The following is a 25,315-nucleotide window of genomic DNA, read 5'->3' on the forward strand; positions in this document are numbered from 1 at the left end:
CATTTTTTTATAGTAAGCTAGATACCCTGCAGACTTTAGCTAATGGTCCCTTCCAAATTTCTTTTTGCAACCCAAACATCCTTTGATTTCAAACATAATCATTACATTCTGAATAAATATACGCAGACACTTTGGATGATAACCTTGCTCATCAAGGATTCTTTTATATATAAATACAACATTATTATTTATCATTACTTTGTTAAAGTGGCTTATCAACAAAAGAAAAAGAATTAAAGAGACTATAGCCTGATTTGGCCACATTAACTTGCTCTTTGTCTTTGCAAATATTCTGAAAACAAATATTATATTTAATACAAAAATAAACTATTCATTCCATATCTAATATATGAAACGCATCAAACTCAAGACACTCTTTTAACCTTTAGAAATACCCTTGTTTTTTTATCCTCTATTTCTCCCTATATACGCTTATAGTTCAATTAGAATTATTCCAGTTCATTACTTAAAAAATCTTTTACAGATATGATCTGATTTGTTAAATTAGACCAAGCATTTATGTCCCTTCACTTTAGTTTTCAGTTGGATTACATATTATCTACTGCTTCACTAACCTTTTTCTTTTTCAGTGACGGCTAGCCAAAAAGATTGACTTCCATCCCATGAAAGTGAAACTCAGCAGCTAAAATCCATTGAACCGTTAAACATGCTTATCAAATACACATCTTGTCTCCACCTGGAGAGTTTAGGTTTTGAGTAACAGTTACAAATCACATGAATTTCCAAATTTTTTGGCCACTAAAGAGACATGAATTGCCACCCGATGCCCCCCTTTGCAGTAAGAAGCTACAGGGCTTCCCATTTCATTTTCACCTCTATATTTTCTTTGGGTTCCTGTTTTATGATTAGACCTTTATGCTTGCCAAGGCGGAAAAGTTGATGGTACAACTGGTAGCATAGTACAAGCAGGAGCCGAATAAATTAAATAAATGCTCTCCCAATTCAAAAGTAGTCCTCAAGAACCTGAATTTTCAGCTATGAATTGTCACCTCAAATAAGCGTTAGAGGGATCTTAGTCGGCGCTGGTTACAATACCTTATAATGCAATTCCCACTTGGGGTCTAGTTTGCTGTGAAAGCTTGATCATTCTTCCCCACTGCTAAGATCATTATATAGGGAAGGAATTATTGGGCTTAGATGGGTTGGTGAGTTGCTACTTTTTGTGAAGATTTTTCCAACGCTGCTAATACAACAATAAAGGTGGAAGAAATTGCAGAACTAGCATAAAGGGTTGAGTTAGATGGAGAGTTTTCATGGATCTTCATTCTTCAAAGCAAAACATAGGGTAGAAAGAAACCGAAAGAATGGTAGATGCCGTATCTAGTAGGGGAAATCTCAGCCTAAAAGAAATAATGCAAGTTATATATATTATTGGTACTTCTTCAATTGGCTAACATATCTTAGACAAAAACAAATCACTATTAACTCACATACTATAAACAGGATTCTTTTTATGATTCAAACTCACTAGTGAATTTTTGGGATGAACACCCAGTGTCGCTAGGCCAAGTGCTGGAATTCATTAACTGTATTTTGTCCAATCAATTTTGTTGAAATATAGAGCCATAGTGCTTAAAACATAAATAATCATATATAAACTAAAGAGATTGCGTTTAGTTTGACTCAAATTTTCAATTGAAACATAATTTGACTCGAACTCATCATGTATAACATACACGTCATTGATAATGGAGGGAGGAGCACATTGAGCTCCCATCAATGATTGAGTTTAAAGGTGTGCATTTTTTTTTTGTTTCACACTATTCTACTTATTTTGGGCATTTTGAAGTAGTTTTATTCTTTTAATCCCTAGTATATCTCGATAGAACTAAAAAAATAAAAAATAAAAATAAAAAACCTATTCGATAATAGTAGTATGTCAAGGATACTTGACCCTCACCGAAATACTGCTTTTTTTTCTTTTCAATCACGTTCAAAAGAATTTTTTTTTAAGGATAAGAGCGTAAGACAAATTATTAAAATTAAAAAAATCCAGTTATAAAATTAAATAAAAGAAATATGTGTATATCTCAAGATTCATTCATATTTATCATTGATTTCGAAAGGGAATTAAGAGTCCTCATCACTCAAGTATAGCTAGTAAAACCCAAGCTTTCACCGTCTGTTTTGTTTCTTTTATTCATTTTATATATTTTAAATTACAATACACTTCAGAGTGAAAATATTTATATAAAATTTTTAAAATTTAATATAAAAACTATAAATGATTTTATATGAAATAGTAAAATATTTTGCATTCAAATCCTATAATTTTCATGTGTACATAATATTTTTAGATTTATTGATAATTTTACACTGAATTGAGATTCAATTTTTTAGATTTATTGATAATTTTACACTGAATTGAGATTCAAGTGATAGTATCGAATGACAAAAATCTTAATAAATAAGTAAATATAATTTAATAGTTTAAACCGTAATCTCTTAATGTCTTAATTTCATATTTTATGTAGACATACAAGTATCATATTATAAATTACTTTTCATACATTCCATTCTTCGACATACTAAAATTGCTCTTATATTTTTTTCCTTTTTAATTCTACAACAGTTCATTCCTATATGATTAATTCTTATTAACTCCAAATAAAATAATAAATTAAAATTTATAGCTTAAATATTTATTGAAAACATTACACATTGTCCTCAATTTCAATATATATGATGATAAAAAGAAAATTTTACTTTAAGTATTTAAATGCACGCCCTCGAATTAAAAAGTTGCAAGGTTGAAAGCTATAGTTTTATATATTTTAACGATTTGCATGCCTATAGAAAATGGTGAAGCCAAGATTGGTTGATTTAATGATTATTAACGACTAAGTGCATGCTTTATCCATCAAAAAATTTTAATGATTATTCTCTATATCATCTGCCCAACAAACAAGCAACATTAGTTAAGTTCTCAACATTAACTATAATGTCTCAAGTTCTGTCCCCTCGTTGTAACTTGGATTTTACGTAATCAATTTTAACTATTACCATAACATGCAGGCATAACTTAATTAATGTGTTTAAGGGTGAACCAAGCCCTCAAATTAGCTCCACCTCAATTATATAGCTATTCTCTTTTATCCATATCATAATAATGATTTGATCTTTTCATACGAGAGGATGTCATAATTTTGCTTTTTATTTAGGGTTTTTAGCTGTTGACGACATCACCATTAATTTTAGAGCAACAAATTATTAACTTCCCGTTGAGTGCAATTATTATGCCTTTCAATAATAATAATTATTTTTTTATATATCCATCTTAATTAAATAGTCGATTTTTTAGTTTAAAATAGTTAATGAACTTATAAAATTAAAAGGAAATTATCACTAAATTATTAGTAAATTTACGTTTTACTCGTTTAATTGTAAAAGTTACAAAATGATTATTGGATTTTTTCTTTTCTTTTCTAAAGTTTAATTAGTGAGCTCCAAATAACGATTTGGCAATCAGTGTTGTGGATGAGGAAGTGAACATACCTTAGATCTAAGATATTCTGGCACTCAATGTCGGAGATATAAGAAGAAGAAAGTAGCTGTGATTTTAGTTTACAGATTCGTGCATTCAATGTTGTTTCAAAAAAAAAAATTGAATTGTAGAAAAGAAATGAAAAGAAAGCATTCAATTGGTGTAGATAGTATAAACGGAAAAGGTCATACAAAGTGATTTTAACAATTCAATAACTTAAAACAAAACTATTAAATAATTTAATAATCAATTTTGTAATTTTTTAAAATTAAATAATTAAAACATAACTTATTAACAATTTAATGATCTTTAAGTAAAAATTACCCTAAAATTAACCCTTCTACAGTAACATAAGTTGGACAAGAAGCCCGTGTTGTCTGAGTACTATTATCTTCCAAATGAAAAAAGGAAAAAAAATTCAAATTAAAAGTCATTACAAACTTTGAAAAAAGAGGAGTCCATATCCAAAATAGGAAAAAAAATGATGTTAAAATATGCCCCATTGGCTTCAGGGTCACTTCTTTTTGTTCTTAATTTTAACCACTTTTTTTAGACTTTGGGGTGATCCCGGTGTGATATGTTTGGTGCTTTAATTTCAGAATTGTTGGGGGGATGTGATTCTTTTTGTAATAGCCCTACTATTTTCTTGCTTTCTCTTCTTCCATGATTTTGTGTCGCTGATTTTTTTTTTTTAAATTGATTTCTATTTCATTTTAGGGGAGTCTCTGTTTTTCTTTTTCCTTTCTAAAGATACCTTTCTTGCATTTCATCGTCAGAAAAGTAACAACAACTTAACTTGCATGTATAAACAGGGTTGGGGAGAGATCCGCCACTAAAATAGAAATTTTTTATTTAGATAATTTATATTTTTAAAATTTTAAATTAATAAAAATAAATTTATATTTTAGTCCTTTAAAATTAATAAAAATTTAATTTAATTTTTAAAATTTATAAAAATAAATTCTATTAAAATAATAAAATTATATTTTTACTATTAATAAAATTTACAATTTAATTTTGACCCTAAAATATTTTTTAACTCTGCCCTACATATAAAATGTCAAAATAATAAAGAAATAAGTTGTGTGAGATAAAATTGTGTTGATTTACAATTTAGAATACGACCACATGTGTAACTTTACACTTTTTATTTTATAATAAATAAAATTTATATAAATAAATTAATAAAATTTCAAATATAAAATAGTAAAATATACAAATATGAGGCACACGTGATTATTAAATTCACCGTTTACTATAATAATGTTGGAATAGGACAGGATTACTTTTAGAGTTGGCTTTTAGTGTATTGTGAATGACTAGTTTTTTTATAAGCAATATTAAAACTCTCGATATTTTATTTACGAGGTGTGTATAGATATATTACAAAGCATTGTTTGGCTTTGCTCTCTGGCTAGCTAGGAATAGCATAAATAATGCCCAATACATAGGGTGTTTTTTTTTCTTCCTGATAGGTATTGTAGGTTAAATTTCAAAAAAAAAAAAGTTAGGCTTAGAAAATTATTTTAGTAAATAGGTTGATTTTTAAAATATTTATCGAAATAGATCGATTTTGAAAAGAGAGCGAAAATGTGTTTAACAGGACACTTTTTTGTATAATCAAAGTGAAAATATATTTAGTTTGACTCGTTTTCAGCTGACTATGCAGCAAAACACGCCTAGCTAAATGTGCTTTCTTAGAAAATCAGTTAAAACTGCGTCTAGTCCTCTCTCCAAAATCGACTCATTCAAGTAAATATCTTAGAAATCGACCTATTCTCTCAAATTTTTTTAAAACCAATTTTTTTAGTTAATTTAGCCGTTATTTTAAACAAGAATAGACTCAATTAACTATTGTAATTATTTTTTAATAATATTGAGTAAATCTTACTTTAAATCACAATGTCTACAACATTTTTTTTTCTTAAACTTTGAAATCTGTAGAGAAGTAAATTCTTTAGGATTAACGTTGGAAATTGTAAGGTGCAACTTGAATAATAATTATTAATAGAAATATAAGAAAATACGAATGGTTTAAAAACAAACCATAATAATTTGATTGTTTCTTGACAAACATGGCTTCAATATGCATTCAATCATGACTCACAAGTCAAACAGAATTTGTTCAGTTTTCAGCAATTTAAAGCACCATTTTTAGAACGCCCAACGATTTTCATGAAACATCAGTTTTACTTCAACCTTCAAATATTCTTATTTTTTATTATATTTATAATTGATTCACATATTCCTAATAAAAGTAAATAAAATTATGTTTATGATTCGAATTTATTACGTAGACTTTTGAAGTAAACATCTAATGTGGTTAGGGCAAGAAGCTAAGTTCTAAATTTCATATATTTTTAATTGATTTTATGATTATATGATTTTTTACATAATATTTATAATTATTTATAACTTAATTACATCATTTAAGAGGACATATGCGATTCAATGCGCTTCAATTCATATTCTCGGTATTAATAATAATGTTCATATCAATTAAGTTCAAGCTAAAATCCAAATGGTTTATATAATTTTTTAATTAAAACATTAAATTTATGATTTTAATGATTAATTAAAATTAAATTCAACTAATAAGGCATTAGGACAAGGTTGTATTCCATATTTAAGATTCTCAATTTATAAATATGTGAATTCCTTCCTAAATTTATTTTAATTAATTAATTAAATTTAAATTAATAATTTAATTTAACAAAAATTTAATAAAAATAGAATTTAGATAATTAGAAGAAAATGATTGAAACAGTGCAAGTTAGAGTAGTAAATGACCGTACTCATGGCCTTAAAGTCGAAAGAGAGTTTCTAAAACAGTCCACATTTCTAGTCTAAAAAACTTGCTACTTATGGACATTTTAGTCGCTATCTTCTTTCGGCCACGACTTTTTGGACCATTTTCTCATCTTAGAAAAAAACCACCTCATTCGTCTTAATTCAAATGCTCAGTCCCGGCCCTTTATGATTATTGCGTCTAATCTTATCATCAATTTTGTATTTTTTGGATTGTTTTAGTCAATGATACAGGAAAAAGGGATATCCAAATTTGAATTTTCGATCTTTACTTTTTTTTTTAAATCTTGAAACTATTTTATAATATAAGTTGTATTTGATTTCTTAAAATATTTTATATTTTCATTTTCTATTTCGTTTAAATTGAAAAATACATTTATAAAATAAAATTTATTTTAAATAATGAAAATGTGAAAACACTTTTATTCTCATTTTCTTAAAATATAATAATAAACTTAAATCTAGGTGAAAATAGTATAGGAATTAGGAAAATATTTTTTTATATCCTGTACTATACGGTTTATGTTTAAATTTTGTGAATTCTCAAAGATTTACAAATATCTAATCAGAATACTAAGCTACTAAAATCTTCAAAACTTAGAACATGAAAATAAAAGTGCCTTGTATTGGGATGCAACCACAGATAATAGCAGATTGTATGAAAAAAAACCTTGAGTAAAAATATCAGATTGTTTGGCTAGAAAATGACGTTTATGAATGGCAAACTGTTGTCGATATTATTAAAAATGTAAGAGTAATGGGGAACAGCAGGCATTGTATTGTACATATGCATGAGATGAGAAATGGCAAACTTCCCCTGCATTTGATCCAAAACAAAAAACACCACCTCCATTCCTGCCCAATACCTTCAAACTCGTGGGCTCCATCACCCACCGACCTTCCTTTCCAACCCGACCCTACTAACACTCATTTATCATCATCTCTTCTACATTACCATATATATTCCCAAATCCAAAGTAGTCGAAAAGATTTTACCTAATTGCCTTATTGAGGTTAATCTAATTTGTTACTCTCTACAAGATTTTTTCAAAAAAATGATGTTGTATTGTGTTATAAGCTTTGTCAATTCTTGAACGGTAAGGATCCAATTTGTTTTTTTTTTTTTTAAAATGATTATGTTATCTAATTTACTTACTGGGTTTTGGTGAAAGAATGATAATGAAAACTATAGTTTACTGATTTCGACCATGGGAGTAAAAAAAAACTGAAGTAAGAAAAATCTAGGGCCTTTGCATCTTTTTTCCCGCGCTTTAAATCCCACTTTTTTTCATTGTTTTCAATCCCACCACCACCGTCTATGTCTTCAATCTTGTACTAAAAAAAAAATGTCTTCTTTGTTGCTTTCCTAACATATTACATTCACTTTCTTTCCCCCAAATTTACTCTCTTTTTTGTTTTTTCTTTTAAGGTTACAATAACCCAAAATCTTTTGTTATCATTTTCATGCTCCCAACTCTAATTCCTTCTGATTTCATCTCTCATAAATGGAAACAATCAAACCCAAATCAGCTTTAACAAACAGCAACAGCAAGAGCAGGCTAGCAAGGACTTTCCAAAAAGTCATCAACCTAAGAACCGCCACGAAAATCGCTTCCAGCAATGGGGTTGGGATCTGTGTTCTCGCATCTCAACGCAAATTGCCGCACCATGGTTCAACTCCAGACCGGAAAACTTCTTCCCATGCACCAAACAACTCCATGGTTAAGCAAAAAGCGGTATTGGAAGCGTTGCTTGCTAAGGTTTTCGCCAGTGTTACTTCCATCAAAGCCGCTTATGCCGAGCTGCAACTGGCTCAGCATCCTTACAACAGTGACGCTATTCAGACTTCGGACCAAGCTGTCGTGGAAGAACTCCGAGCACTTTCGGAGGTGAAGCGCAAGTTTTTGAAGAAAGATCTTGATCTTTCACCTCAGGTTACTTTAATGCTCGCTGAGATTCAAGAACAGCAAAGCTTGATGCGAACTTACGGAATCACGATCAAGAAGCTGGAGTCCGATGTGGAGGAAAAAGGTTCGGACATTGCTTTACTTCGTAAGCAACTTGAAGAATGCACGACCTTCAACAAGTCCTTGGAAAAGAAACTAAACGCCAGCGGGCCTTTGTCCATGTTCGATGATTTCCAGTTCACGAAGTTGAATCCAAGTCATTTCGTGCAAGTTCTACACTTTTGTTTGAGATCTGCTCGCAGTTTTGTGAAGATGATGGTCAAGGAAATGGAGTCGGCAAAATGGGATCTTGATGCAGCTGCTAAAACCATTGAACCTGGAGCTGTTTTTGCAAGAGAAAGCCATAAGTGCTTTGCATTTGAATCCTTTGTTTGTAGAACAATGTTGGAAGGCTTCGACTCCCCTGATTTTGGGGTCGCAAAAGATTCTGACTCAAAAAGACTTGACCCCGAGCAGCATTTCAACACATTCAAGACCCTGAAATCTGTACATCCTAAATCGTTTTTAGCTCAAAACCCAAGCTCTTCTTTAGCTAGATTCACCAGAACCAAGTACCTCAACCTTGTCCATGCTAAAATGGAGTGTTCCTTTTTCGGGAACTTGAACCAAAGGAAGCTAGTTACCTCCAGTGGTTTCCCGAACACAGCTTTTTTCACAGCTTTTGCAGAGATGTCTAGGCGGTTTTGGCTCTTGCATTGCTTGGGATTTTCAATGCATGAACAAGTTTCGATCTTTCAGGTAAAGAAAGACTGTAGCTTCTCGGAGATTTACATGGAAAATGTGACTGAAGAATCACTTTTATCGGGCGAAATCAACGATGGCAATGTTGACGTTAGGGTCAGTTTCACGGTGGTTCCAGGGTTTAAGATTGGTACAACTGTGATACAAAGTCAAGTTTATTTGTCTCCGGTGATTACTCCTCCGGTCAGTCGTTGATTTTCCTTTTTCTTTCTTTTTGGATAATTCATGTATAGTAGTACTTCATTTAATAGATGAAACGTGTTACGCCATCCGCGCCCGGTTTTGGTTGCACGCGCCGCTAGGTGAGTGCTATTTGCAAGCGTGTGTTTGAAAGGTTTTTAGTTTCCACTTCCACTTTAGAACTTAGAAGTGCACTTATCTCCCATGTTATGGGAAGAAAGCGGAGCGTGGGGTGGCGCGTCAGTTCTGGCCTGTGGAGTAGTAGTCATCTGGACCCATACCCCAAACTACACAAGGAGCAAGAGGAAGTGTAGTTTAGATTATGGGAGAGAGCAAGGTCTTCTTTCAAAAAAGAAAAAAAAAAACTTTAGTTTTATGATAGAGAAAGAAAACATGTTACGGAGAAAAAAAGTTATATGTCAATATAATATAATTGTAGTGTAATATGCCCAAAAAATCAAAGGCAAGAATTGCAAGTTGCACTGGATGAATATTTTTAAAGCTATGATTAGCTTTGCTGTAATGCATGAACAATCTTGTGTTTTCCCCATTTTTTGATAATTCAGTTCTTACGTGTCAAATGTATCAGCTCATTTAATATTCCTAATACTGGGAAATGATAGTTTTCCCAATTAGCATGACAAATGATTTTTGGTCCCTCCAGTGTTTCCATAATCCTCCTGATTTATGGCAAAACTTCACGATCAAATGTCAAATTCCGACTATAAATTGTTGTTCTTCCTTCAAAACAGCATTTTTATCTTCATGGGCGGTTTGGGTCGAATACAACTAGGTAGGTATAACATTGGGGGAAGCAATGTAGGACCAGATAATGAAAAACTATACTATAATTTAAGGAAAGTGGGGTTACATGCTGTATTTGCAAAATATGAGCAAAAAGGTTCACGGGCTCTGCTTTCTTCTCTGTGCTATGGGAGTTTTTTTTTTTTTTTTTTACCTCATTTCGTTGCAACGTTTAGCCACGCTCAGTGCAACCAGACATGAAGCTCACAGTCCTTGATTGATTGCCAGTTCGTTTTGGGTTTTCGAAAAGACAATAATTGTGTGCGGGAAACAAAAACTTATGCTTATTAAATTTGTCTTTCCCACGAGAGGACATGATTACTAGTAGTTTAATTCATTCAACTTCCTTCAAATTTGCACCCTTGGGTAACGCCAGTAATCACTAATTTAATTCATGTTTATTGTCCAAAGGTTAGCCTATGCAGTTCAACCAAACGGTAAAGCATGAGATAAATAGGATCCAAAGAGGAACAGACTTAAAAATTACTTTAACAGTACGGCCACATCAAAGATGAAAACAAAAAAGGAAAATTATTTGCTATGATACGAGGTTCTAACACTTTTTAGATAAAATAAATGTAGTAGGCCGACGTGGCATCAACATGAGCTAACTGCAAGCTGTTTCCACGTGACTTCATTAGCTGGGACAATGGGTCAGGACCCAGGACCCACATCCATCTATTCATTAGACCTTGTTCATGAAATTCAATAACCTAAAGTATTTTACACATCGTTTTATTTATCTTGGACTAGCAGAGTACCTTTACTTAATTATTTCTCACTTCTAAATTCAGTTCATATTTTAGTTTAACAAAAAAAGGCCCCTACTTCGTTCCCGCGTTCAACAGCCAGTTTCCAATAGGATGTAAGCATAGAAAAACTAGCTCCAATATTTCTATAGAATTTAATGAAGGTTAAGAAAAGTATCCAATTGGGAAAAAAATCACTCAAAATAACATGTGTACGACTTCATTCAACAGGATGACTTTCTCAACCAGCTGAGACCTGTGCTAGTGTTACCGCCACCAGGAAGAAGTTTTGGTCATTGTGAGAAATCAATGATACTTATATGGATGTACTGCAATTAAATACACATACCATGTGGATGTTATGACTGCACAAAAGGAAATGTCGATAACCTTGATGCTTTTTGCTGGAGATACATCTTTCAATTCCATGAATGAGCCAGCAGGGTCCCTCTTACCCTATCACAGTACTCCACATCTATGCCTCAAATGGCCAAATAATCAGACAGAAGGCCCCGGGATATTATTTTCAGCAGACAACTCCCAAACCTAGCAAAAAATTGATATCTACCATCGTCAGAGGTCAGGCATGTCCTTCTTCCCAACTGGTTGAAAGGATAACATGCACAGAGTTTTTTCTAAAGCCATCGAGGATATGTTTCAAATGGAGTCTTCTGATCTGGTGTCTGAGAAGGGTTCAGGATCTGAAGCTTCTGCAAGAGATTCAAGCATGTTTACAACCTCAGCTGGATCATCCAAATAATACTTGGCTTTGCTAGGTTTCTGACCAACTGTGCAGGCAAATACAGATGTATTCGAGGAGAGGACACCACTGGAAATTGCACTACTGATTATCTCAAACATCTCCTCATCAGATCTGTCATCGCCAATGCAGAGAACAAAATCAGCCTGCCTTCCACTCTCAGCCATGGTTGTGAAGATCTTTTCGGCAACCACACCTTTACTGACTCCCTAAAAGCAACAGTAAATGTTGATTCAACATCATGCATTCATCAAATTGTGAACCCAAAGTTATCACATCACAATTCACAAATAACCAATTTAAAGAAATCCCTCCAAAACTGATTGCATTATATTCAGGGCGGAAAAAAGAATGATATTTGCCGACCCCCCCCCCAAAAAAAAAAGCAACAGTAAATGTACCATGCATTCATCAAATTGCGAAACCAAAGTTATTAGATAACAGTTCACAAATAACCAATTAAAGAAAAAACTCTAAAGCTGATTGCATTATATTCAGGACTGAGAAAAATGATATTTACTTGCTATATTTCTATTTGAAGCTTTTCTTACCCTTAATGCACAAATGTTAATTTCTTCTTATTCAAAAAGTACTGCCTCAGTAATCTGAGAAGTACAAACTTACAACCTAAGCTTGGAACTAAGGCAAAGTACTCTATTACAATTACCATCAAAAGCAAGCTGAAAAAAAAAATACCAAAACAAAAGTCAAGTACATACCTGTGGTTTCACTTCGACAATAAACTGTCCACTTTTCACAGTCACAGGTTCATTTGCTAATACACTCTCAAGATGGTCTAACATCTCCTTGGCCTGGCTAGATCCAAAACCTGGGTCCGCATCGCGATGGTGCCAGACCAAAGCACTCTCCTTGGTTTCAATAGAGGAGCCATCAGTGGCCTCTGTATACAACTTCATAACAGGCTCAGCTATTTCCTTCCACCCAAATTCACTATTCTGCCCACAAACTTCCCAATTGTCATTAGCAGACCACCTGAAATATAAACAACTCAAAATAAGCGCACCTACTGAAGAAACACTAAGAAAAAATGCTATAAGAACAAAGAAAGAAAAAATCACACCTCATGAAATAACCATGTTCAGCAGCAATACCAAGTTTCTTACATGGAGAAAACCACTGGGCTAAATTGTCCTTTCCTCTTCCACTTACAACAAAGACAGTATTCTTGATATCACTGGAGAGTGTGTTTATGATCGATATAACCTCTGAACTTGGAGTCTTGTTATGTGATGTTTGAGGCATTACTGTTCCATCATAGTCCAATAATATAGCCCTGTTTTTGGACCTCAGATACACAGATACAATGTGATCAATAGACAACTTTCTGAAGTTAGGATCAAGAGCTACAACTCTGAACCCAAAGCTCAAACCAATTCCCCAACAACGTCTTCTGAAGTGGTCTTTACATGTCCTTTCCATATCTTGGAAGAAGCTCCGGGACCAAAATGCCACATCATGTGAGCTAACATACCTATAATGCTTCTCGTGGCGAAGCTGTTTCTCAGCATCAGCCATAGAGATTGCCTCATTCATTGCCTCCGCAGTTGTTTCAATATTCCAAGGATTTACCCGAATTGCACCACTGAGTGAAGGAGAGCAACCAATGAACTCTGATACAACTAGCATGCTCTTCTTGGACCCACTTGATTCTGAGGAAGACTCTGATTCAGATACTCCCTGCCGACACACAATATACTCGTAAGGAGTAAGATTCATTCCATCCCTCACAGCTGTGACTACAACACACTCAGCTACACTGTAGTAAGCAACCCTTTCACTCAGGGATACAGGCCTATCAATGAAGACAATTGGTTCATAACCAGGTTGCCCAAAAGTCTCATTGATTCTCTTACAGCTTGCTGTTATTTCAGCCTGAATCTCCTCAAGATCTTGCCCTCTACCCCTGGCTGGGTTTGCGATCTGTACCAAAACTGCTCTCCCCTGCCACTTCGGGTGCTGTTTCAGCATCTGCTCCATTGCCAGCAGCTTCAAGTTGACACCCTTAAAGACATCCATATCATCAACTCCAAGCAATACAGTCTTTCCCTCAAACTGTTGTTTAAGCTCCCCTACTCTCCACTCCTTATCCGCAAGTCTCAATACAGACTCAATCTGAGCCATGTGGATTCCAACAGGCATGATTTTTATACCAATTGTCCTTCCATAGTACTCCAGTCCAATATAACCTCTCTTTGACTGATACTCTAAACCTAACATTCGACTACAGCAAGACAGAAAATGCCGAGCATAATCAAAAGTATGAAAACCAATGAGGTCTGAATTCAAGAGTGCCTTTAGGATCTCTTCCCTCACAGGTAAAGTCCTATATATCTCAGATGAAGGGAATGGACTATGAAGAAAAAACCCCATTCTCAATCTATTAAACCTTCTCCTCAAGAAGGTAGGTAGTACCATCAAATGATAGTCATGGATCCAAACATAATCATCTTCTGGGTTTATAACTTCAATAACCCTTTGAGAGAAAATCTTGTTAGCGGCAACGTATGCCTCCCATAAAGACCTATAAAACCTGCCCCCATGATTTGCTGAAAATGGAAGCATATAATGGAAAAGAGGCCACAAATGCTGTTTACAGAAACCGTGATAGAACTTGGTCAAAATGTCAGGAGGAAGAAATGCAGGGACACATTTAAATCTATCCAACAAAAGCTGTGACACATCATCTTGTTCACTTGGATCAACATCAACCTTCAAAGAACCAACATACAAAACCTCCATTTCTTCAGGCAAACCATCTTTTAATTGTAACAACAACGAATCGTCATCCCAACTAAAACTCCACCCTTTATTGTCAGGTCTCCGTTTAGCTTTAACTGGGAGCTGATTAGCTACGATGATAATTCTGTCTTGAATAATCGAGGAGGGCACATCTGAGGCCACACTATTAGCCTGGTCATCGTCAAGCTCTGAAATAACCCCTGGAACGGTCATTACTCGTGGCAGCCGTTTCTTTTCACGAGGTTGACCCATGACCGGGAAATTACCAGAAGCTAGATCTAAAAGATTGGTATATGATCTTGACATCATCTTTAACCTCTTTATTTAGATTTACCCTCAACAAGAATTAATCAGAAAGACCTCTATACTATAAACACTACGCCTCAAGAATTCTATTTCTCTTCCTCAAGTTATCTTCTAATTTGGCATGATCTGCATTAGGTATCATCAAAAGCATCATCTTTACATGAATAATACACAAGAATACATAAAACAAAGTAAACCCATGAATAAATTAGATCCCAAATTAAAGAAAAAAAAAGATAAAGAAAAAAAGAAAATCAAAGATAAAGAAAAAAAGAATATCATCCAAATGAATATTATATGAAAATTTAATCTAAACAAAACCCAGATGACTCCAAAATAAGGAGCAAACTTGAAAAGAAAACGAATCGATCACTGAAACTAGCCTTACCTTTCAAAGCACAAAGTTTGCGTCTTTAATGAAACCCTTTGGATCAAAATATGAAAGTAATGAAGAAAAAATTGGAACTAACTTAAAAAGGGGTTTCTTTTTGTGGAAGAAAAAATCTAGGGTTTGTTTTGGGTTTGTTTTGGTCCTCTCTTTATCTCATTCTCGAGGATCCACATTTACACTCCCCTCTTTTTCTTTCTTTCTTCATATCTTTATTATTTTTATTATTTTTATCATTTTTTATTCTTTTTGGGTTTTTTTTTTCCTTTCTCTCTCTTTCGAGTTGCAACCGTTGGTGAGATATTGTAAATGCCGTTTATCAAAAAAGCCATGTGATGCCGACATTGATCCGTAGCCGTTCGATTTTTACAAAATTCATCTCAGCCATTCTTTTTAATATTAACTGGTTGAGCGAGTTGCAGGTATCCCAAAATGGGTACTGCCATGGTTCTCTTTCCTCCCAAGTTTGCCGTATTTCTCATTTTATCTCAACTTGCACGCGAAAAAAATTCAAGGAATATTATCACTTAATATTAGATTATACACATTGGGAAAAACATATAAAAATGTATAATATTAATATCAACAAAGATGATTGAATAATATTAAAAAAATTAAAACTTCACAATTGAACCACTCGTTCATTTTAATTTTTATATTATTAAATATATAAAAATTTAGTCAATATTTAACAGATAATATTTTATCAGAGTTCTAAATTTTTTCAAGAAAATAAAAATTATAATGGTGTGGCAGCATTTAACATAACTTGTAAAGTTTAAAATTTTAATGGATCCCTATAAATGATACTCAAATGATGATATAATATTTTATATTAAAGCATTTAGGGCAGAATTGACGCCTCCCGCGGCATAGCGTAAAATTCCTGCGAGGGCTTCTCTTTTTTGAATTTTATTATTTATTAAAAAAAAAAGGGAAGTTAGAGGATAACGTTGGCCAGTAGACAACTCAGTAATGCCAGCTGGCATTTTTGAGTTTTTCTTCCGTCGCATGCTTTTCTCCCTTCTCCCAAGGCAAAGTCTTACGTGGCATCCAGTGAACTCGACCAGGTTTCTATGTTTCGTGCGACCTCACGATCTCACGAGTCATCTTCAGAAAAGAAGAAAGGAAAAAGAAGCCATCACGTATTATCTCAAATGCCATAAAACCTTTACGCCTAACTACAGCTATTTAATTCTAAAAATCCATTCGAAATATGAGAAAATTTGAGTAAATATATATGTATAAGTTATTATTATAGTTAAATTGTTTAAATGATATCTTTAATATACCTCATCCAACGGTCCAGTCTTTATTTTCTTTTATGTAAAAATAATTTCAATTATTCAATTGATTTGATCAAACATCAATTAAAATATCAGTTTATGGAAAGACTAAAAATTTGTTGATATATCCGTCCTTCAACGCGTAGTGAACATGTATAGAATTTTATATTTTTTAATTTTTAAAATTTTATTAATTTTAAATAATTTATTTGTTTAAAATGAACGGAACAAACCAGCATCCGCCGGATTTAAAAACATTGTAACTTACTAAATTACAGAAAAATAATTGGATAACTCTGTGGTCCAACATAATACCTGATATATCCATGTGGGAATAGGGACACCGCTTCCTTTGTTTGCAAAGTCGCCGCGTGGTGGGCCTAAAGCATTTTGGCTAATAAGGTAGAACAAGTGGAACAAGATAATGTCATTGATGAAGTGGCAGGAGGTGATTAGGCCAATTGCATGTCAGTTTAACATTAAAATTATTTTATAGACCATTTTCGTTACATTATTTATGATTCTGTTCAATTAAAAAAATATGCATTATTTTTTCACATCATATGTAAATTTAAATTAAACTTTTAAATTAAAGATGATGTATCATCTTTAATTAAAAGGAATCATGAATAATATGATAAAATGATTCATAAAATAAATTCTTTAACTTATATATTTAATCAAAAGAATTTATCATTATGGAGTCAAAGAACGGGAGCCAATAATATGATAAAATCTATTCACTATTATTTCTTAAAAATATGATAAAATTACAATTTTATTTATAAAGATTTATAATCTAGTTTTATCTTAACACAAACTTTCTAACTTTTGATTGACTTTGTGATTTTTCTACATCAAATTCAAGTAAATAAATAATATCATAACACCATTATACACTACAAAACAATAAAATGCATAATATGTCAAAAGATCATACTTTGATGAAAGTTGAATTAGAAATGAGAAGTAAAAAAACAATCAAATGTGTTTTTATAAAATTAAAACTTTTAGGTATTAATAAAATTTCATCACATTATTAAATTTTAAAGCATTAAATCATTATTATATATCCATCCATATTTAACTTACTCTTCAACTCTAATTTCTTTAAAAACATATATAAATAATTAAAATAAAAAATCAAATAACATAAAAAGTTCAAAATTTACACAATTCTTATTATTAAAGATCCAATGCAATGTGATTTTTAATTTTTAAAAAAGTATAACATGAAATAGATATTTATTTATTTTGAATAATTTATATAAAATAAAATAAAAACTATTTTAAAATACAATACGAAAGTTTAAACATAAAACCTATTTTACTAATAGAAAAACTTCAGCCAATGCTCCAAATGAGTGATTATGTATCACTTTTCGTAACATATATTTTTTCATCCATGTCGTGGTAGGTGTCACATAATTTAACTAAAATAAGACAAATATTACATAAACAATATAATATTATAAAATTTATACAGCTTAAATCACTAATGCATTTCCTAAAAAATCAATATCGTATTAAAATTTTGGTTAAAACATGCTTTAATTTTATCTATTTTTATATATTTAGAGTTTAATTTTTTACTTTTATTTTCAGAAATTTAATCTTTTAAATTTTTAAATTTCAAAATTTAGGTTAAATTATTATTAGCATAAAAATTCTCTTATTAAATTTGGTAGTATGACATTCTGAAATAAAATAAATATTCAGTAGTCATGTGACAAAAAAACAGCATTATAATAAAACGAAATTTAATAGAATAATTTTAACCGTATCAACAATTAAATTTATTTTTTAAATATGAAAAACTAGAGAAACTAAAATTTAAATATGCTGGAAATACAATGACTTAAAGTATATTTTAATCTAATTTTTATATAAAAAAACTATAGTACGTTTAAACGGATACATTATCTAAGATCAGTCCTTCATTTTCTAGAATATGTATTATGATTGTTATGAAAAAAATCAAGACTTACAATATATTAAAAATTTTTTTAACCCAAAACAAGGTAAAATTATTTTTCTTCAAAGCCTAAATTTGGCAAAACCTAACTAACCAAACCAAACCACAATTATCAGTTTATGATATTTTAATTTTTATTCTATACGATTTCAATTTCAAAAGTAAAAATTGAATAAAATGATTTAATTTATTTTTATCTAAAATCAAATTAAATTAAACTGAACCATAATTATCAATTTCAGATATTTCGATTTTTATTCTATACTGTTACAATTTCAAGAATGATTTACGAATAAAATAATTTAATTATTTTTTATCCAAAATTTAAATTAAACCAAACCGAGTACACTCATGAGGAAGGTAAATGAAATTAATAGAGCAAAATTGCTTTGGGGCAAAAAAAAAAAGGACGATGGTTGGACAGGTGTTGGAGAAAAGGAGAGAGGAAAAAAAACCATCCATTTCAAGTATTCAACATTTCACTTTCTTTAATTTCCCAAACGAGGGGAAGATGATAAAATAACTAGATAAATGAAAAGATATTCATATCTCTCTATTAATTACAAGTTTTCCACACGTGCTTCAATTATTTCTTATTATTGAAGTATAAATAATTGTAATCATAAATACATTCCAACATCTACAATGTAAAATAAAATCAATCACAATAATTTAGTTCAATCAACCAAAATCATGATAATTGTATTAGTGTAACGCGAACTACACACGATCCAAGTTGCCCAAGCATCATTGATTCAAAATTAAATTTTATTAAATATTTTTTAAATAAAATTATATAAAATAGATAAGTAGATTAAATTTAATCATATTTTTAAAAAAATTATATTTACAAGTATTTAAAATTAAAAATTTCACCAAAGACGAAGGATCTAAAAGCGAGATTTGGTCGAATTTAATTCACGATTTTGAACATGAAATCATATGTAAATTATTAACATCGATTACTCGATGCTCACAATAAATTTAAAACCTTTTCAATTATAGAAAATATATATATATATATATATATGCTTATATTTTACTATATTTAAGGTGATCAAACTATTATTAAATTTATGTTTTCATTATTAAACTTTAAAAGTTATAAAATAGTAATTGAATTATTTAAAAGTTCCTATTTAAGTCATCGAGCTATTAAAATTATTGTTGTATGGCCTTCTTCATTTGTACTGACTGCACCAATTGAAAGCTTTTATATTTATATTTTTCTACAATTCATTTCTTTTTAATGAGACAACTTTGAATGTCACAAATTATGAATCAAAATCTAAGCAACTTTTTATTTGATCTTTGACAGTGAGTGTCAGATCGACTTAGATCTAAGGCATGTTCTTTTACTTGTTGATAGGTATTGATCCATCGTACCGGTCGTCGAATTGTTGCTTAGAACTCACTAGCCAAATATTTAAAAAAAAAACTTGACAATCCAATTAATTAAATAAAAACTTTCAAATAGCTCAGTGACTTAAATAAAAACTTTTGAATAGTTTAGTGACCAGTTTTTAACTTTTTGAAGTTAAATGACCAAAACATAAACTTACTATTTATTTAGTGACATTGAGTATAATTTACCCTTAAACTTTTCATTGAAACCATGTAAGTTAATTAAATACAAATTCAAGTACACTGCATATATTATCTTTTGATTTAAAAGTTTAAGAGGTTGAAGGTAATAATAAGAATGATATTAAAAAATTAAATCTTAAAATTAAAAAGATGGTGTTTGACTCATTAATTATGTGGGTGCTAACTCAATTAGAAAATTAACAAAAATTCAATTATTTTACAAATTAAAAAATTATTACGAGAATTTTTAACATATATATAGATATTCAAAACACTTGTTTTTATCTTATATTTTATTATTATCATTTTAACAAAAAATTATTTTATTTTTCATTTTTACCCATATCGTGAATTAACATTTAGCATTAAATATAAAGATAAATATCAAATTAATATATAAATTTTGGTCCAATGTGCAATTTAATATATGAACTTTGATTTGGTGCAATTGTACATATGGAACTTGAATTGTGGTTCATATATATGCATAAAACTTTAATTTTAATTTAATTGTACACATTTAAAGAAATAAATATATAGATTTATTTTCAAATTGAATTAATATAAATATTTGTGTATACAATATATCAATGTAAAATGGTGCTAATTAGAAGATGTTGTTAGTGATTTATGAAAATTAAATCAAATAAAAAATTCATGTATAAAATCACATAAAATAGAAATTAGTATATGACATTATAGATTAGATTAAAGTTAATATATAGTTTTGTTAGAATTAAGTGACTCGAATCCTTATTTAAATAAAATACAGTGGTAAAATAAAATAAAAGAAGAATCCATATAGAATTACACTTCTTTTATTTTATTTTAGAATAAGGTTTTTTAAACCTTATTAAATACCATCTATTTGATATTGATTAGAATAAGGTGTTTCAGTTTTACTAGAATATGGCTTTACAAGCCTATAAATAGACATAGTCTATTTCTCTTCTAATTGATCCGAATTCAACATAGTGAATTTTTCTTCTCCTCTGCCCGTGGTTTTTTCCCGAAAGGGTTTCCAAGTAAAAATCTGTGTGTTCTTTATTTTATTTTATTTTATTTTTTATTTTTTTACAAATTGATATCAGAACTTCCGGGTTGTTTATCTCGATCATGGTAATAGCGTCTTTGAAGTATGAAATTCCACTGTTGGATCGCAACATCAGATTTGCATTGTGGCAGATTAAGATGCAAGCAGTTCTTGCGCAAATGGATCTGGAGGATGCCTTGCTATGGATAGATAAGATGACTTTGACTTTAACAGATGAAGAGAAAAAGCGTAAGAATCGAAAGGCGTTAACACAATTACATCTGCATTTATCTAACGAAATTTTGCAGGATACGATGAAAGAGAAGACCGCCGCTGTATTATGGAAGAGGCTAGAACAAATATGTATGTCGAAAACTCTAACAAGTAAGTTGCATTTAAAGCAGCATTTTTATGCTCATCGTTTGGAGGAAGGTGCGTCTGTACACGAACACTTAACAGTGTTTAAAGAAATTCTCTCAAACTTGGAGGCCATGGAGGTTCAGTATGATAAGGAAGATCTAGGGTTGATTCTACTTTGTTTGTTGTCCCCGCCTTATTCAACCTTTAGAGACACGATTCTATATAGCCGCGAGTCTCTCACAGTTGATGAGGTTTATGATTCTTTGACCTCGTATGATAAGATGAAGCATCTTGTGGTTAAACCCGACTCTCAAGGAGAGGGTCTCATTATTCGTGAGAGACAAGATTGGAATACTGATGATGATCATGGAAGGATATAGAAACAGAATCCTCCCGGTAAATCTAAGGGTAGATCGAAATATTCAAACAGAGGTAAAACTTGTAACTTCTACAATAAGAAAGGGCACATTAATTCTGAGTGTTGTAAGCTACAGAACAAGATTAAAAGGGAGGTTGCGAATCAAAAAGGAAAACAACCAGAAAATTCCGATGAAGCTGATGTTGTAGAAGACTACAGCGGTGGTGAACTTTTAGTCTGTAACGCCCCTTACCCGAGACCGTTGCTGGAGTCGAGCACAAGGCACTACTAAACTTATTTGAGCACTTAACCAAATTTAGATAATTTATATAATACTTTTCAGACAAGCTGTCCAACTGTGTCATAGTTGCTAAATAATTCATATCTCGAGTTATAAAACTCGAAATCCAAATCTGTAAATTTTTTCTGAATTTATACTCATATATCTACTTACCAATTTTTTTCTAGAATTTTTGGTCAAGCCAATTAGTACAGTTTATTATTTAAAATCTCCCCTATTTTAGGGTTTGACTACTCTGACCTTTGTGTATTACGAATCAGATATCTCTCTGTACAGAGCTTCAATGACTATGCCGTTTGTCTCTAATAAAACTAGACTCAATAAGGAATATTTACATATAAAGTATGACTTCTAATTATCTTTGTAAAATTTATGGTGAATTTCCAAAGTCAAAACAGGGGATCTCGAATTCATTCAGACCCTATTTCACAAGAATTCAAATATCAAACAATATGGAATTCTTTTTCTTCCTCTATTTCTTTCATGTGAAAATAGACTCATTAAGCTTTAATCCCATATTTTATTCTGCCTCTAACTCATTTTCCACTATTTTTAGTGTATTTTCAAAGTTACACTACTGCAGTAACTCAAATCTGTCAAGGCTAAATTACTCATTCATGATCATTGTTCATAATATTAATACAACACCATTTTATCCATCATGGTAAAAATACATATTATGCATCATAGATCATCACATATCAAGGCATTCTCATAGGATTAGTATACATACTTGCACAACTCGTAACATAACTCGAGTGCATACTCACCAATGACTTACCTCATTGAGACCATCATTAACTCTTTCCTTGGATTGCCCGTTGAACACTTGGAATACTAATTAGATACTGGAAAAGCCTTTGCACATAAGTGCTTCAATTGTAGCTAAAGCTACCTCATATCTCATGACATTTCAATGCTCACTCTCGAGCTAGTCATCTAGACTCATAATTCCTAGTGACATGTCACTCGTATCCTATTCTATTCCTAAGGTTCAAACGGGATTTTTCCTCGTCTATTAAGGCTTTGTCTTATCATATTTCTATTAATTACATACACATTAATATCTGTACAATTCATGTAATGATAACATTAGATTTGAAGAAGGGCTTAATGATGAAATCAGAATGATGATTGGAGGTACAGAGATTCGGGAATTTGTGATTCTATCTGATCGAGCTCAAAAGATGGAAGAAGTGTATAACAGAAAGATGCAAAGAGAAAGAAGAGGTAAAGAGGTATACAAAAGAAGTTTCTCTAGATCAACTTCGACTTTTCCGGCCAAAAAGTTCAGAGATGATTCTGGTCGACCTGTTATAATCCCGGAACGATCGAATAAAAGTAAAACGACTCAACAAGATGTCGGAGTAACTAAGAAACCAGCAGCTAGTGCTAGTAGTGTGCAAAATATTCCGAGACTTAGATGTAAAAATTGTGGTAGATTTCATATTGGTGAGTGTTGGGGAAGAGCCGGAGCTTGCTATAAATGTGGTGGAACTGATCATTTTATTCGGGATTATCCTCAATTATTAAAAGAAGATAGAGAACAAGGGGAGAAGCAAGCAAATACTCCTCAGAAAGGTAAACGTTCGGGTCAAAGTAGTGCTGCTGGGACTGTTCATTCGGGAACGAGAGATACTGCAGCTCGATCAGAGACAAGAGTACCTGCACGCGTATATGCTATCCGCAAGGGAAGAAGCTTCGCTCCGGATGTGATAGTGGTAATTTCTATCTTTTGATGATTCTGTATGCTTTAATTGATCCCGGATCTACACATTCATATATTTGCACCGCATTAGTGTCGAAAAAGAAAATGACTGTTGAGTCCATCGACCTTGAATTGCAAGTCACTAATCCACTAGGGCAAAGTGTGTTGGTTAATTTAATATGTCGGAATTGTCCACCGAAAGTTAAGGGTCGTGATTTCCCGATTTGATCTTTGCTACCCTTTCGGAATTTGATGTTATCTTGGGCATGGACCGGTTAATGAAACATGACGCAATAGTGAATTGTCGAGAAAAGCGAATTAGCTTGAAATGTCAAACAGAGACATTATTTTGGTTGAGTCTGAAATTTGGATGACATGGTTAGAATGATTTCCTTTATGTCGCTTTCGAAAATTGTTGCGTAAAGGAAATGAGGCTTATTTAGCCTATATTCTTGATACTCAAGTTCGAATCAAAGTTAGAGCAACTATCTATTGTAAATGAATTCATGGATGTATTTCCGAAGAATTACCGTGGTTACCACCGATAGAGAAGTTGAGTTCGTGATAGATGTGCTTTGAACAGCTCCCATATCGGTGACACCGTATAGAATGGCTCCAGAGAATTAAGAGAGTTAAAACACAGTTGCAAGAGTCATTAGACAAAGGGTTTATCGGACCGAGTATGTCGCCGTGGGTGCACTGTCTTATTTGTGAAAAAGAAGGATGGTTCATTGAGGTCGTGCATAGATTACGAGCGGTGAATAAGGTAACAATTAAAATAAATATCCTTTGCCTCATATTGATGATTTATTCGATCACTTAAGGATGCTACAAGATGTTTTCAAAAATAGATCTCGATCCGGTATTATTAGTTAAAGGTAAAGGAATGTGATGTACCGAAATGACTTTTAGAACTCGGTATGGTCATTATGAGTTCTTAGTTATGCCATTCGGTTTGACAAATGCTCCTACCGCTTTTATGGATTTAATGAATCGAATTTTCCAGTCTTACCTAGATAGATTTGTGGTTGTGTTTATTGACGATATCTTGATCTATTCAAAGACGTAATCCGAGCATGCTCAAAGACTTGAGAATTGTACTACGATATTAAGGAAAAACAGTTATATGCAAAATTTAGTAAATGTGAATTTTGGCTTCATGAAGTGGGATTCTTGGGTCACATTGTGTCAGTTGATGGTATACTGGTAGATCCGAGTAAGGTGTCGTGGTGATTAATTGGAAAACTCCAAAGAATGTTACTAAGTGCGAAGTTTCCTTGGATTAGCTGGTTACTATCGTCGATTTGTGAAAGATTTTTCACCGATTGCTTCACCGATAACTAAATTATTACGTAAGAATGTTGAGTTTGTATGGTCGATGAGTGCCAACAAAGTTTTGATCAATTAAAGAAAATGTTGACAGAGGCTCGGTGTTAACTCACTGAATCGTGTGCCATATGTAGTATATAGTGATGCGTCTCGAATGGTTTAGGTTGTGTATTGATGCGATCAGGAAAAGTTGTAGCATATGCTTCTCGACAGTTGAAACCACATGAGAGGAACTACCTTACACATGATCTTGAGTTAGCCGCCATAGTATTTGCTTTAAAAATTTGGAGACACTACCTATATGGAGAGAAATGTTATGTGTATACTGACCATAAAAGTTTGAAATATTTAATGTCGCAGAAAGAGTGAATTTGAGACAGAGGCGATGGTTAGAGTGTTGAAAGATTACG

General features: G+C 31.9%; 2 protein-coding genes across 3 annotated transcripts; one reads left to right on the top strand and one right to left on the bottom strand.

The window, feature by feature from the left end:
- Window positions 1-7,105: 7,105 nt before the first annotated feature.
- On the top strand, window positions 7,106-9,782 carry LOC108451781 (protein GRAVITROPIC IN THE LIGHT 1). The gene has a single exon (XM_017749459.2). It carries the CDS (start codon window positions 7,819-7,821, stop codon window positions 9,214-9,216), a length of 1,398 nt encoding a protein of 465 aa, XP_017604948.1. The 5' UTR covers window positions 7,106-7,818; the 3' UTR covers window positions 9,217-9,782.
- Window positions 9,783-10,697: 915 nt separating this feature from the next.
- LOC108451778 (probable alpha,alpha-trehalose-phosphate synthase [UDP-forming] 7) lies at window positions 10,698-15,467 on the bottom strand. Of its 2 annotated transcripts, XR_008283338.1 has the most exons (5): window positions 14,969-15,467; window positions 12,596-14,706; window positions 12,234-12,507; window positions 11,104-11,723; window positions 10,698-11,010 (listed from the first exon to the last, which is right to left on the bottom strand). XR_008283338.1 is itself a non-coding variant. In XM_017749457.2 (4 exons), the coding sequence occupies exons 2-4, from the start codon at window positions 14,581-14,583 to the stop codon at window positions 11,412-11,414; spliced, it is 2,574 nt and encodes an 857-aa protein (XP_017604946.1). In that variant the 5' UTR covers window positions 14,584-14,706; window positions 14,969-15,467; the 3' UTR covers window positions 10,698-11,411. The 2 variants fall into 2 exon arrangements, 1 of the variants encoding a protein (XP_017604946.1); XM_017749457.2 differs by having other exon boundaries at window positions 10,698-11,723.
- Window positions 15,468-25,315: the final 9,848 nt, after the last annotated feature.

The sequence above is a fragment of the Gossypium arboreum genome, chromosome 5 (genome assembly GCF_025698485.1).
Source record: "Gossypium arboreum isolate Shixiya-1 chromosome 5, ASM2569848v2, whole genome shotgun sequence".
Lineage (NCBI taxonomy): Eukaryota > Viridiplantae > Streptophyta > Magnoliopsida > Malvales > Malvaceae > Gossypium > Gossypium arboreum.

What these genes read in the sequence shown, in the direction of transcription:
- LOC108451781 (XM_017749459.2), top strand. Translation starts at nt 7,819, where the DNA reads ATGGAAACAATCAAACCCAAATCAGCTTTAACAAACAGCAACAGCAAG.
- LOC108451778 (XM_017749457.2), bottom strand. Translation starts at nt 14,583, where the DNA reads ATGATGTCAAGATCATATACCAATCTTTTAGATCTAGCTTCTGGTAAT. An exon ending in GAACATGGTTATTTCATGAG is followed by an intron (nt 12,508 to 12,595) that starts GTGTGATTTTTT and finishes TTTATATTTCAG; the next exon opens with GTGGTCTGCTAATGACAATT. An exon ending in TTGTCGAAGTGAAACCACAG is followed by an intron (nt 11,724 to 12,233) that starts GTATGTACTTGA and finishes TGTTGCTTTTAG; the next exon opens with GGAGTCAGTAAAGGTGTGGT.